The sequence below is a fragment of the Nelumbo lutea genome, chromosome 1 (genome assembly GCF_056320005.1).
Source record: "Nelumbo lutea isolate HS-2025 chromosome 1, American lotus-T2T, whole genome shotgun sequence".
Classification (NCBI taxonomy): domain Eukaryota; kingdom Viridiplantae; phylum Streptophyta; class Magnoliopsida; order Proteales; family Nelumbonaceae; genus Nelumbo; species Nelumbo lutea.
Genome location: NC_142684.1, coordinates 73,045,284 through 73,060,324, shown reverse-complemented (window position 1 = coordinate 73,060,324; position 15,041 = coordinate 73,045,284). Strand labels below are relative to the sequence as shown.

The following is a 15,041-nucleotide window of genomic DNA, read 5'->3' as shown; positions in this document are numbered from 1 at the left end:
GGTGAAAGTATGGTTATCACAGCGACTGACCAGAGGAAGTTCTTAGTGGTAGCGGTAGATTATTTCACCAAGTGGGTAGAAGCTGAACCCCTTGTTTTGATTACAGCCGGAAATGTCCAGAACTTCTTTTGGAAGAACATAGTGTGCCGCTTTGGTCTACCTCGGGTGTTAATCTCTAACAACGGCAAGCTGTTAGAAGACATAAAATTCCAGAACCGGTGTCAAGATATGGGAATACGACAGAATTTCACTTAAGTTGCAGACCCTCAAGTGAATGGACAAGCAGAGATTACAAATAGAGCTACCCTTCGCGGACTGAAAGTATGCCTAGATCGAGCTAAAGGACTATGGGCAGACGAACTATCCAGCATTTTATGGGCCTACCGAACTACAGAAAAGACTGCCACAAGAGAAACTCCCTTCAACCTCACCTATGGCACCGAAGTAGTCATCCCAGTCGAGATTGAGATTCCCTCGTTACGACTGGAAACATACGACGACAAGGCAAATGAAGACGAGCTAAGTACCAACCTCGACCTACTCGACGAAGTAAGGGACCTTGCATATATCAGAACTGCAGCTTACCAACAAAGAGTAGCCCGGTATTATAATGCTAGGGTCAAGAAGCGAAACTTCCGCGTTGGTGGCCTGGTCCTTTGGAAAGTTATGGTACCCGAACCTAGCATTGGCAAGCTTGGACCGAATTGGGAAGGGCCTTATCGAGTGAAACATGTTCTCGGGTAAGGAACATATTAGCTAGAGACCCTCGAAGAGAAACAAGTACCTCAGGGATGGAATATTGTCAACTTAAGACAATATTACCTGTAATGACTGAGTAGGCCACGAGTCACTCTCAAAGCTTAAGGGCTAAAATGCCGAGCTAACATGATCTCAGCGCAATAAGACCCAGTCGCCTCTATGGCACGGGCAAACTACTGAGTAGACCACGAGTCACTCTCAAAGCCTAAGGGCCAAAATGTCGGGCTAACATGATCTTGGTGCAATAAACACATAGCTCGGGCATGCATGGCACCATAGGGATGCCTTAAAACGTCAAAAGACGGCTCAGAACAACAATTGCCAAAGGGTCCTACTTCGAGTAAGTAGCTTTAAGTTACTTGGAACGATGAGAACATTGCGACAAAAAGGAAAATTCAACACTGCTTAAAAAAAAATACACGAAAGAAAATGGAAAATGACAAAGCAATAACTGAGCTAAATAGCTAGGGAAAGTCTGACGGGAGGCAGTGCGAATCAACACCGGACATGATGGCTACCAAGAAGAAACCATAAAGTATCAGTTCGGTAAGAATAAATTACATGTATATACACAATATTGTGACAAGGTACTACGCGACCTAAAGAGGCAACCTACCCGGGCTCAGGCCAGCCTGCACAAGCTTCTCCTCCAAGTAATCCGAACAGAGGAAACCAAATGATGCCCGAGACAGCATCATTTTTTGAGTGTCGGGGTCTAGCTCGACCCCAGAGTCATGGATGGCGCCCCACCAAGAAGTAGGTAAGGGCCACCCCTCAGGGTTGCGGACCAAAAACAATCCCACTTCCAGGTGGGAATTTTATTCGAAAGCTCGTATAAGAGCTTGTAGCTTCAGCGGGGAGAGAAGGAGTAGAGACGCCTCTCCGGTGGAGCCCCGGGCGTGGCATTCTTTATACAAAGGATAGCAGAAAAAATGTCGAGGTTCAAGGGAAGACAGTATTCACAACACAAGGATATAGTCCCAACCATGTTCCAAATGGCATTGGGATGAAGCTGATCGATGGTGATGTAAAAGTGGTTTAGAACCTCCACTATCAAGGGGTACAAGGGGGGAGATGCAAGGCGGCCTCGAGCTGCTCCTGGTAGATAACTATCTCATTGGGATCATGCTCCTACGGAAAGTTACAGGTGGGAAGGCAGTAGATGAGGTCCCTGGGAAGGTAGAAATAGCTAATTAGAGACCTAAGTCTCCCCTCTGTCATGGAGGAAGGGCCGAAAGTATCGGGCTCCCTTCCTCGGGAAGTGGAGGCTCTGTCACCAGAGGTCTCCTAGGCTCCCGGGGCCCGTTCCCAAGCTCCCCCCGAGTTTGAGGGAGCATCATAATCCTGGTCACTGCCCCGATGACGAGTGTGGTACGGGTACCCAGACATGTCTAATAGTGATCAAGACTCACCGGAAGGGATGGGACGAAGTGAACTGAGGAATTTGAGTAGACTTGATAGATGCGCGACCTCAGAATTTGAAGACAGCAAGATGGTGTGAGGGAAAATGAGACCTAGAGGGCCCTTCTATTTATAGCCTCCACGCCTACGAATCAACGGCCCAGATTAAGGCAGATCCGACGGTTCGCAGGTGTACTGACTGCACGCCTTCTGAAAATCGAAAGGAGATTGGCTGCACGTCTCCCATGATTGAGGTAATGACAGTTGCACGACATCCGGAGTTAAGAGCCACTTCAGCACGTTTTCGAAATTCGAAAAGTCAAAAAATCTCCTGATTCCCGCGAACACATTTAATATGTGTAGTCAATCAAGATTGAATTTCGGTCAATTCAGTCCCTCATACTCCATGAAATCCTTGCGCTAAGGCAACGTTCTCAACTCGAGGAGTGGGGGGCAATTGATGGAGGATGATTTGGCTCGACCTACGAAACAATGACACATGGACCTGACTCAGCACGAACAACAACTCAGCACCATAGTCTGGTAGTGGCTAAGTAACAGGCCTATAAAGCAACTCGCTATATCGTAGCTCGCTGAAGAAGGAGTTTGCTACAACACGAGCTTCGGTTTCCCTGAGCTACCTTAAAGGGGATAGTCCGAGGCTACCTTAGCTAATGAGTTAGGGAAACCAGCTCGCTCAAGCCCCTAAGCAGATAAGTCATTAGAAGGGTAACCCTGAAGGAATCCTTTTTTAATCCCTATACTACCCTTATAATAATTAAACGAGAACAATTTCGTTCATCTTCTCCCAACCTTCAGATACTACCCTTCCTTCCTTCACATTTCTCTCTTTCCCCCTCTCTCTCTCTCCTCTCTCTCCCCCGATCTCTCTTCTTGCCCTTCCCCTTAACAGCATCGGGATTGAACCCATTTAATTCAATTCTGATCTCTCTCTCTCTCCATTGAGCTGGGGACGACGTTCCGATGCCTTGTGGAGCCTTTGGAAACCAATGCACATAATACATCTCTTCATTGCTTCTCTTCTGTGAAACCATTTACAGAATTACAGTTATAGAGAGGAGAGGCACTCACTGATACAAGATCATACGATGGGAATTCTAGTGCAACCACTTGCTATTCTACTCATCTCCCTCTTCCTTGTCTTCCCTCCCAGAACTTGTGCAAAATTTGGGATTGAACCATGTAAGTCGGCGATGACGATGAGGAAAAGATGGAAGACGGAGATTTGGGCAGACATCTGTTGTTGGGCTATGAAGCATTGCAGTTTCCCACAAGTCACTCTCAAAGCCTAAGGGCCAAAATGCCGGGCTAACATGATCTCGGTGCAATAAAGACATAGCTCGGGCATGAGTGACACCATAGGGATGCCTTAAAACGTCAAAAGACGGCTCGGAACAACAATTGCCAAGGGGTCCTACTTCGAGTAAGTAGCTTTAAGTTATTGGAACGTTGAGAACATTGCGGAAAAAAGTAAAATTCATCACTTCTTAAAAAAATACATGAAAGAAAAATAGCAAACGACAAAGCAATAACCGAGCTAAATAGCTCGGGAAAGTGACTGAAGGTGGTGCGAATCAACACCATACATGATGGCTGCCAAGAAGAAACCATAAAGTATCAGTTCGGTAAGAACAAAATACATGTATATACACAACATTGTGACAAGGAACTACGCGACCTAAAGAGGCAACCTACCCGGGCTCAGGCCGGCCTAAACGAGCTTCTCCTCGTTCAAGTAATCCGAACAGAGAAAACCAACTGATGCCCAGGACAGCATCATTTTTTGAGTGTCAGGGTCTAGCTCGACCCTAGAGTCATGGATGGTGCCCCTCAAAGAAGTAGGTAAGGGCCACCCTTCAATGTTGCAGACCAAAAAACAATCCCACTTCCAGGTGGGAATTTTATTCGAAAGCTCGTATAAGAGCTTGTAGCTACGGCGGGGAGAGAAGGAGTAGAGACGCCTCTCCGGTGGAGCTCCGGGAGTGGCATTCTTTATACAGAGGATAGCAAAAAAAATGTCGAGGTTCAGGGGAAGACAGTATTCACAACACAAGGATATAGTCCCAACCATGTTCCAAATGGCGTTGGGATTAAGCTGATCGATGGTGACGTTAAAGTGGTTTAGCACCTCCACTATCAAGGGGTACAAGGGGAGATGCAGGCCAGCCTCGAGCTGCTCCTAGTAGATAACTATCTCATTGGGACCATGCTCCCATGGAAAGTTACCGGTGGGAAGGCAGTAGATGAGGGCCCTGGGAAGGTGGAAATAGATAATTAGAGACCTAAGTCTCCCCTCTGTCATGGAGGAAGGGCTGAAAGTATCGGGCTCCCTTCCTCGGGAAGTGGAGGCTCCGCCACCAGAGGTCTCCCAGGCTCCCGGGGCCCGTTCCCAAGCTCCCCCCGAGTTTGGGGGAGCATCATCATCCTGGTCACCGCCCCGTTGACGAGTGTGGTATGGGTACCCAGACATGTCTAATAGTGATCGAGACTCACCGGAAGGGACGAGACGAAGTGAACTGAGGAATTCGAGTAGACTTGATAGATGCGCGACCTCAGAATTTGAAGACAGCAAGATGGCATGAGGGAAAATGAGACCCAGAGGGCTCTTCTATTTATAGCCTCCACGCCTCCGAATCAACGGCCCAGATTAAGGCAGATTCGACGGTTCGCAGGTGTACTGACCGCATGCCTTCTGAAAATCAAAAGGAGATTGGCTACACGTCTCCCATGATTGAGGTAATGACAGTTGCATGACATCCAGAGTTAAGAGCCACTTCAGCACATTTTCGGAATTCGAAAAGTAAAAAAATCTCCTGATTTCCGCGAATGCATTTAATGTGTGTATTCAATCAAGATTGAATTTTGGTCAATTCAGTCCCTCATACTCCATGAACTCCTTGCACTAAGGCAACGTTCTCAGCTCGAGGAGTGGGGGGAAATTGATGGAGGATGATTTGGCTTGACCTATGAAACAATGACACGTGGACCTGACTCAGCACGAGCAACAACTCAGCATCATAGCCTGGTAATGGCTAAGTAACAGGCCTATAAAGCAGCTCGCTATATCATAGCTCGCTGAAGAAGGAGTTTGCTACAACACGAGCTTTGGATTCCCTGAGCTACCTTAAAGGGGATAGTTCGAGGCTATGGCATGGGCCTAGTGGCCCCCCGAGTTTGAGGGAGCATCATAATCCTGGTCACTACCCCGATGACGAGTGTGGTACGGGTACCCAGACATGTCTAATAGTGATCAAGACTCACCGGAAGGGATGGGACGAAGTGAACTGAGGAATTTGAGTAGACTTGATAGATGCGCGACCTCAGAATTTGAAGACAGCAAGATGGCGTGAGGGAAAATGAGACCTAGAGGGCTCTTCTATTTATAGCCTCCTCGCCTACGAATCAACGGCCCAGATTAAGGCAGATCCGACGGTTCGCAGGTGTACTGACTGCACGCCTTCTGAAAATCGAAAGGAGATTGGCTGCACGTCTCCCATGATTGAGGTAATGACAGTTGCACGACATCCAGAGTTAAGAGCCACTTCAGCACGTTTTCGGAATTCGAAAAGTCAAAAAATCTCTTGATTCCCGCGAACACATTTAATATGTGTAGTCAATCAAGATTGAATTTCGGTCAATTCAGTCCCTCATACTCCATGAAATCCTTGCGCTAAGGCAACATTCTCAGCTCGAGGAGTGGGGGGCAATTGATGGAGGATGATTTGGCTCGACCTACGAAACAATGACACGTGGACCTGACTCAGCACGAGCAACAACTCAGCACCATAGTCTGGTAGTGGCTAAGTAACAGGCCTATAAAGCAACTCGCTATATCGTAGCTCGCTGAAGGAGTTTGCTACAACACGAGCTTCGGTTTCCCTGAGCTACCTTAAAGGGGATAGTCCGAGGCTACCTTAGCTCACGAGTTAGGGAAACCAGCTCGCTCAAGCCCCTAAGCAGATAAGTTATTAGAAGGGTAACCCTGAAGGAATCCTTTTTTTAATCCCTATACTACCCTTATAATAATTAAACGAGAACAATTTCGTTCATCTTCTCCCAACCTTTAGATACTACCCTTCCTTCCTTCACATTTCTCTCTTTCCCCCTCTCTCTCTCTCCTCTCTCTCCCCCGATCTCTCTTCTTGCCCTTCCCCTTAACAGCATTGGGATTGAACCCATTTAATTCAATTCTGATCTCTCTCTCTCCATTGAGCTGGGGACGACGTTCCGATGCCTTGTGGAGCCTTTGGAAACCAATGCACATAATACATCTCTTCATTGCTTCTCTTCTGTGAAACCATTTACAGAATTACAGTTATGGAGAGGAGAGGCACTCACTGATACAAGATCATACGATGGGAATTCTAGTGCAACCACTTGCTATTCTACTCATCTCCCTCTTCCTTGTCTTCCCTCCCAGAACTTGTGCAAAATTTGGGATTGAACCATGTAAGTCGGCGATGACGATGAGGAAAAGATGGAAGACGGAGATTTGGGCAGACATCTGTTGTTGGGCTATGAAGCATTGCAGTTTCCCACAAGTCACTCTCAAAGCCTAAGGGCCAAAATGCCGGGCTAACATGATCTCGGTGCAATAAAGACATAGCTCGGGCATGCATGACACCATAGGGATGCCTTAAAACGTCAAAAGACGGCTCGGAACAACAATTGCCAAGGGGTCCTACTTCGAGTAAGTAGCTTTAAGTTATTGGAACGTTGAGAACATTGCGGAAAAAAGTAAAATTCATCACTTCTTAAAAAAATACACGAAAGAAAAATAGCAAACGACAAAGCAATAACCGAGCTAAATAGCTCGAGAAGACAGAAGGTGGTGCGAATCAACACCATACATGATGGCTGCCAAGAAGAAACCATAAAGTATCAGTTCGGTAAGAACAAAATACATGTATATACACAACATTGTGACAAGGTACTACGCGTCCTAAAGAGGCAACCTACCCGGGCTCAGGCCGGTTTGCACGAGCTTCTCCTCGTTCAAGTAATCCGAACAGAGAAAACCAACTGATGCCCAGGACAGCATCGTTTTTTGAGTGTCAGGGTCTAGCTCGACCCCAGAGTCATGGATGGCGCCCCTCCAAGAAGTAGGTAAGGGCCACCCTTCAGTGTTGCAGACCAAAAAACAATCCCACTTCCAGGTGGGAATTTTATTCGAAAGCTCGTATAAGAGCTTGTAGCTACGGCGGGGAGAGAAGGAGTAGAGACGCCTCTCCGGCGGAGCCCCGGGAGTGGCATTCTTTATACAGAGGATAGCAGAAAAAATGTCGAGGTTCAGGGGAAGACAGTATTCACAACACAAGGATATAGTCCCAACCATGTTCCAAATGGCGTTGGGATTAAGCTGATCGATGGTGACGTTAAAGTGGTTTAGCACCTCCACTATCAAGGGGTACAGGGGGAGATGCAGGCCAGCCTCGAGCTGCTCCTAGTAGATAACTATCTCATTGGGACCATGCTCCCACGAAAAGTTACCGGTGGGAAGGCAGTAGATGAGGGCCCTGGGAAGGTGGAAATAGATAATTAGAGACCTAAGTCTCCCCTCTGTCATGGAGGAAGGGCTGAAAGTATCGGGCTCCCTTCCTCGGGAAGTGGAGGCTCCGCCACCAGAGGTCTCCCAGGCTCCCGGGGCCCGTTCCCAAGCTCCCCCCGAGTTTGGGGGAGCATCATCATCCTGGTCACCGCCCCGATGACGAGTGTGGTATGGGTACCTAGACATGTCTAATAGTGATCGAGACTCACCGGAAGGGACGGGACGAAGTGAACTGAGGAATTCGAGTAGACTTGATAGATGCGCGACCTCAGAATTTGAAGACAGCAAGATGGCATGAGGGAAAATGAGACCCAGAGGGCCCTTCTATTTATAGCCTCCACGCCTCCGAATCAACGGCCCAGATTAAGGCAGATTCGACGGTTCGCAGGTGTACTGACCGCATGCCTTCTGAAAATCGAAAGGAGATTGGCTTCACGTCTCCCATGATTGAGGTAATGACAGTTGCATGACATCCAGAGTTAAGAGCCACTTCAGCACGTTTTCGGAATTCGAAAAGTAAAAAAATCTCCTGATTTCCGCAAACGCATTTAATGTGTGTAGTCAATCAAGATTGAATTTTGGTCAATTCAGTCCCTCATACTCCATGAACTCCTTGCACTAAGGCAACGTTCTCAGCTCGAGGAGTGGGGGGCAATTGATGGAGGATGATTTGGCTCGACCTATGAAACAATGACACGTGGACCTGACTCAGCACGAGCAACAACTCAGCATCATAGCCTGGTAATGGCTAAGTAACAGGCCTATAAAGCAGCTCGCTATATCATAGCTCGCTGAAGAAGGGGTACGTCGCAATGGCCACCAGTGCAGTCCTGGCAGGTAACGACTATGGCATGGGCCTAGTGGCGGTTATGCCCGATCTAACAAGAACGCCCCTATAAAAGTCCTTGAGGCAGAAGGGAAAAGGCTCTCTGAGACTTTTGAATATTTCCATACACTCTAAGCTTTCACACTCTTCTTTTTCCTTCCCCAACGTTCTGACTTAAGCATCGGAATATTCCCATCGGGTATATCCTCGAGAATCCTTCTTTTCCATCTTCTTAGGCGCTGCCCATCGCCAACAAGGAGTCAATCAGCAACCAGGTAGGAGTGCCCGGATTGCGCTCCATCAATATCAATTAAAGGCGATGGATATCCAAAGGAATCAAGATGGGTAGTGATTGAAGTTTGTCTTAGCTGTATCGAGAAGAACCAAGAGCAGATTTGGATTAGTCTGGAAAAGATGAACCAAATTTCACCTCAAAAGGGTAGAGCATCAACGACGAAGACCCTATCGAGGGAGTGGTCAAAATGTGTTGAGACTTCAAACCTAGAATCAAACTATTTAGACTCTAGCAAGGCAACGATGGCAATTCTAGCGGGCTGTACTGGCGGTACGTATGATAGAGGAATGTAACTAGTTAACTAAGGGAGCTAAGGCTTCAAAACATATATAGTGTCGAACCCAACCGGTTTGGTTTTATAGTAAAATCAAGAAGCAATGAAGGAGGATTCTACGGTATTTATAGCTACCTCATGGAAACTTGTATTTAAAGTCTACAGTACAATAAAGTTTGAATTATAGTTGAATTTGTGATATGATTAAAAGAAAACAGTGAAGTTGGTTAGAATGAACAGTGAACTTGGACCTTAGAACGGAAAAACGTACAACAGGAGCTAAGTGGTTTAGTAAAAGCATTGGCAAGTCGATCAGTAGTTAGTTCGGATCAGGTAGTACAACGTTGTAAGCACGGGAAATGAAAACTTAAAATTTATTTTGACACTTGTGCGCTAAAATATCCTCGGTCTATCCTTGAAAAAGATTAATACCCACTTTTGGTAGCTGTCAAAATATTTTTAAAGTGTTCATTTGACGTGCTTACTTTGTTGTGCCTACTAGACCCAGTCCCATCAGTAGACTAAGGCCATGTGATGAACTTACAATTTATCTATAATTTTTGAGGACTTTAGCATGGATTTTTATGCCGGTTTTATTAATTTTTGCCTTAATTTAGCTTAATGCTAAGAATAAGTTCAGGGATAATCAATCCAAGAAAAGGAAGGAAAAAGGCAAGAAAAGAAGGTTCAAAAAGACCAATTTCAGTCCAGCCCGGTCGTGGAAGCAAGAGAGAGCACTTCGGCCCAAAAAGAGCAAGTGAATTCCTTGAGAAAACCCAAGAAAATAAAGCCTAGCTATGAGGAGAATTCGGCCCAGCAAGGAAGGCCCATTTTTAGCCCAAATAACAGCCTAGAGTGTAGCCCACATGAGCTCAAAAGCAAGCTAAGTTGTAGCCCAAATAGCAGCCCAAAGGGAGCTAGGGGCGGCAACTTCTAGGAGTTTCTTGAAGAGAAGGAGGGAGCACTCTAGAAGGTTCATGAGGGGTGTAATACACCCCATTCTAGAGGCTTCAAGAAGGGGCAAGAGCCCCCTTGAAAAACTATAAAAGGAGGTCTCTAGGAGGGGAGAAAATTGTTCAATTGCTTGAGAGAAAGGCTCTCCCACTCTTAGAGGTTCGGCCACCTTGAGAGAAGAGAAGAGAAGAAGGCTAGGCGCAAGGAAGAAGAAGAAGAAGGGCTGAAGGAAGTTCAAGACAAGCAAGCTAGAAGAAGAAGGTGAGTTCGAATTGAGGGATTGTGATTCAAAGATTTTTTGTAATAAATCATTTGTAGTTTCATTCTCTTTTGATTTGAATTCAGTTTCTTAGTTATATGTTCTTTCTTCTTTCTCCTTGTTTCCATTCTTCCTTGATGTATTTCAGCTTGTAAAATTTCAGTTCAGCAATCTAATTCTTTTTGATTCATTCAAATGGTCATGCATTGTACTTGAAGTTTCTTGAATAAGGGTGCGATTGCAGATCAATTCGGCCAACTAACCTTCAAAACTCAGATCTGAATTCTCAGATCTGAGATTGCAAGATCTGAATTGCTTGAAAGAGAATAAAGATCTGCAAATTTCAGATTGGGCGAATTAATCTACAGCTTGGAATTCCTAGAGTGCTTGAGAGAGACTCTAAGAATTCAGATCTACTATTCAAGAACTGAATTGAGTGCAAGGTTAGAGATAACTTGCACAATTCAGTTGGTGATCAATTCAGATTTGAATTGATGCCTTAGAAGTGTTTGAAGAAATGCATGCATGGGGATTAGATTCTTGCTAGAGATAGAAGAACCGTCACTCATGCATAGGATGAACATGCGCTTGAGAGAGGCTGTTCATGACCTTGGGGTTTCACCAAACCAAGGCTCAATCATGATTCATTCGAATGATCCAAATTGATAGATTGCTGAATTCTGAGATTGACATTTACTGCTTACTCTTCTAACTTGATTTGAAGGCAATTGGACCAATGATTTAGATAGATTTTAATTTAGGATTTCTTAACTTCATTAGAGTTTTGATTTATTTGTTGATCAGATAAGAAGTGCTCAATTTAGTATTGGTAATTGTTTCCTAAATCCTCGTGGGAACGATACTTCACTCTCTACTTTATTACTTGAACGGCTAGTGCACTTGCTAGTGTCACAAGGAGCCACACATCACCATGCTTGGTTTCTCTTAATTCTTTTTAAAATGAAAAACTAGCCCCTAACACAAAAATTGACTATTTTGCAATATGAAAAATAATCATGCCCCATCTTGTTCATTTCATTCTTTGAGGAAATTCGACCTAAAAATGTTGTCATAGATGTTTACTTTTACGAAAACACTTTTACAAAAATAATTTCATGAAAACACTTTTATAAAAGTACTTTTGTGAAAACACTTTTATAAAAATACTTTTGTGAAAACACTTTTATAAAAGTACTTTTGTGAAAGCACTTTTACAAAAACACTTGAAGTACTTTTACATAAAATCACTTTTATGGAAAAAGGCATCTTTGTATAAAAGCCACAACCATTACCCAGACACAACCATTACCATTAACCAGACAGAAACAACCATTACCCAGACAGAAACGAAGCCTTTTGACGCTAAAGTCGCTACCAGAACCATGAGAGATGATCTTGATGTTAACTCCAAGTCTACGGTCATTGCGGAGCTTTATGCAATCATGGAAGCTGCTGCAGACAGGGCGGAGATGCATGCCAACATCCAGGAGCAGCGGAATAACTGGAATCACCTCCTTCTCACCTCATTAATACAGTCACCATCACCGCTGCAACGATGGTCGGGCTGGCAGCAACAGCTGGAACGGGAGCACCACTTGCCGCACTAAAGCTCTCATCTACTCTATTATATACGGCAGCTACTGGGATGTTGCTGGTGATGAATAAGATTCAGCCATCGCAACTCGTAGAAGAACAACGCAACGCGACAAGGCTATTCAAGCAACTTCACGGGCAAATCCGAACAACTCTTACACTTGGTAGTCCTAGTCCCGTGGATGTTAAGGACGCCATGGACCAGGTGTTTGCTCTTGACAGGGCTTACCCATTGCCCTTGCTTGGAGTGATGCTTGACAGGTTCCCTAAAGCCGTGGAGCCTGCCGTGTGGTGGCCAAAACAAAGTAAATTACGAGAACAGAACTTCGGTGGAAGAAAAGAAGGAAATGGATGGAGCAGAAAGCTGGAAGAGGAGATGAAGCAGATAGTTGCGGTTTTGAAGAGGAAGGACACTGAAGAGTACTTGAGGCTGGGAAAGATAGCTTTGAAAGTTAACCGAGTTTTAGCCATTTCTGGTCCTTTACTCACAGGTCTCGCAGCTGTTGGGTCAGCTTTCGTGGGATGCTCTTCTCATGAGACATGGGCTGTGCTGTTGGGTGTCAGTGCTGGAGCTTTGGCAAGTGTTATCAGCAGCTTGGAGCATGGTGGGCAAGTTGGAATGGTGTTTGAGATGTACCGGAGCACTGCTGGCTTCTTTAGATGTATGGAGGAGTCCGTAGAATCCACTTTGAAGGAAAAGGACGTAGAGAAGAGAGAAAATGGGGAATTGTTTGAACTGAAGGTGGCTTTACAATTGGGAAGAAGCCTATCAGAACTTAGAGATCTAGCTGCTTCAGCATCTTCAATAGATGGGGAGGCCAAAAAAGAGTTTGCAAGCAAGCTCTTCTGATTTCTCCATGGATCGGATCCTCTCTGATTATCAAATTTTGCAGCTCATCAGACGTTTTCTAGTATTCTTTTCTGTATCTATAACATCGCCTAGAGATGGGTCCACAAATTTCATTGTTTTCTATATACCAGATTGGTCATTTAAAAAACAACTCCCTAAATGGGGAAATACTTAGCTCCTACCCAGTCACGAGTACATTTTCCGCGTAAATTTTAGAGTACGTTTAGGGTTAGGGGCCTGGGGTTTATGGGTTAGATGTAAAAACTAAAAATCAAGAAGTCGTAGGATGCTTTAATCCGCCCTGCATTATGGGGTCTGTGACAAAGACCCCCTGTACTTTGTTTTGTGACAAAGACCCTTCTGTACTATGACCATGAGACACAGACCCATTCCTTTAGTCTTCCATCCAAAAATGCCATTATAATATTTTTTAATCCCTATACTACCTTTATAATAATTAAACGAGAAAAATATCATTCATCTTCTCCCGATCTTCAGATACTACCCTTCCTTCCTTCACATTTCTCTCTTTCCCCCTCTCTCTCCCCATCTCTCTTCTTGCCCTTCCCCTTAACAGCATCGGGATTGAATCCTTTTAATTCAATTCTGATCTCTCTCTCTCCATTGAGCTGGGGACGACGTTCCGATGCCTTGTGGAGCCTTTGGAAACCAATGCACATTATACATCTCTTCATTGCTTCTCTTCTGTGAAACCATTTACAGAATTACAGTTATAGAGAGGAGAGGCACTCACTGATACAAGATCATACGATGGGAATTCTAGTGCAACCACTTGCTATTCTACTCATCTCCCTCTTCCTTGTCTTCCCTCCCAGAACTTGTGCAAAATTTGGGATTGAACCATGTAAGTCCTCTGACTCCTGTACCTATCTACTCTCCTATCTCCTTCCTTGGGACTCCACGCTCTCAGAGATTGCATCTAGGTTCCAAGTAAATGTACTCGATACCTTAGGCTCAAACTCGCTTGACCCAACAATGTCATTCCCTGAGAACCGAATCCTCCCCAAAACTTCTCTAATCAGAATACCCATTTCATGCTCCTGCACGGATGACATTTGTAGTTTCGTATTGACATCTTATACGGTTCGAGTTGCAGACACAATCGAGTCTATATCGATTGGTTATGGTGGGCTAGCCAGTGCAGAGCAGATCATGAGCGTTAATGGGGTTGATGCCCAGGAGCGACTGTGGAGTGATCAGAGCCTTGTAATTCGTTGCCGTGCAAATGCTTCAATAACACTAGTAATGGCATTACGACAATTTACTTGTCGTATTTAGTGCACGCAACGGAGAGCTTAAGCAGCATCGGAGCGACCTATGGTACAACTGTAGCAGAGTTGGTGGTCATTAATGGCCTGTCACAAGCGGCAGTTGATCGAGGAGACATTGTAGAAGTTCCGATTCCAGGTTAGCTTAATTAACCACTTAAATTCTTCATCCTACTTCTTCTCTACAAGTCACAATTGGTAGTATTGTTTCATTGTTTGGGCTTTCGCATCATTAAGCCTTGTAATTTGTCTGAGGAATTTGTTTTTCCATCTAACCCAAAACAATGAGTTGAGTTATTGGGTTGTAGCTCTTCGGAACTTCGGATGGTCATTCCACCTAGATTTCCAACTAGAAACCTAACTGGTATTTGGCTAGATGCCTAGAAATTCTAGATTTCCAACTAGAATGTCGGTGGTTACCATTATTGCAAGACTTGTGGATGGCAAAGGAAGGATTAGTAGTGGCGACAGGGCCTTCGGGTCGGGACGTGACGCCGGCTCCAGCTCCGTCTCTGCAAGTGCTGCAGGAGGAGAGTCTCTAGTTCCGCCAACTACAAGTCCTTCCATCCTTTTTTTCTCCCTCTGTTGGTTGCCATGGAAGCAGAAGAAGTCGGCGATGACGATGAGGAAAAGATGGAAGACGGAGATTTGGGCAGACATCTGTTGTTGGGCTACGAAGCATTGCAGTTTACCATGATCGTGGAATCGTCAGCGACGACTATAGAGATGAGATTGAAAACGGAAAAGAGAAGAAAGGGAAGATGAAAAACAGGTTTCCTCCGTCCTTTCATTTCAGATAGTTGGAAAAGAGAGAATGAAAGAGGATGGTGAGAGAGGGAAAAAGAAGAGACGAGAATTAGTAACGAATTTGTATATGTATATATGACTTTTTTAATATATTTATGGTTTCTTTTTTCAAATTTAAAATATAAAATTAAATTAGTAACGAATTATCTAATGGGATGGAACGTT

The 15,041-nt window shown here is 44.9% G+C and overlaps 1 protein-coding gene and 1 pseudogene across 1 annotated transcript; both read left to right on the top strand.

Moving 5' to 3' along the window:
- The first annotated feature begins 11,719 nt into the window (after positions 1 to 11,719).
- On the top strand, positions 11,720 to 12,780 carry LOC148875323 (putative F-box protein At4g22030). Its single transcript, XM_088956795.1, is given in 2 exon segments — positions 11,720 to 11,858; positions 11,861 to 12,780. Coding segments are annotated over 2 exon segments (1,059 nt in total).
- A 771-nt stretch (positions 12,781 to 13,551) lies between these two features.
- On the top strand, positions 13,552 to 14,213 carry LOC148875322 (lysM domain-containing GPI-anchored protein 1 pseudogene; annotated as a pseudogene).
- The last annotated feature ends 828 nt before the right edge of the window (positions 14,214 to 15,041 follow it).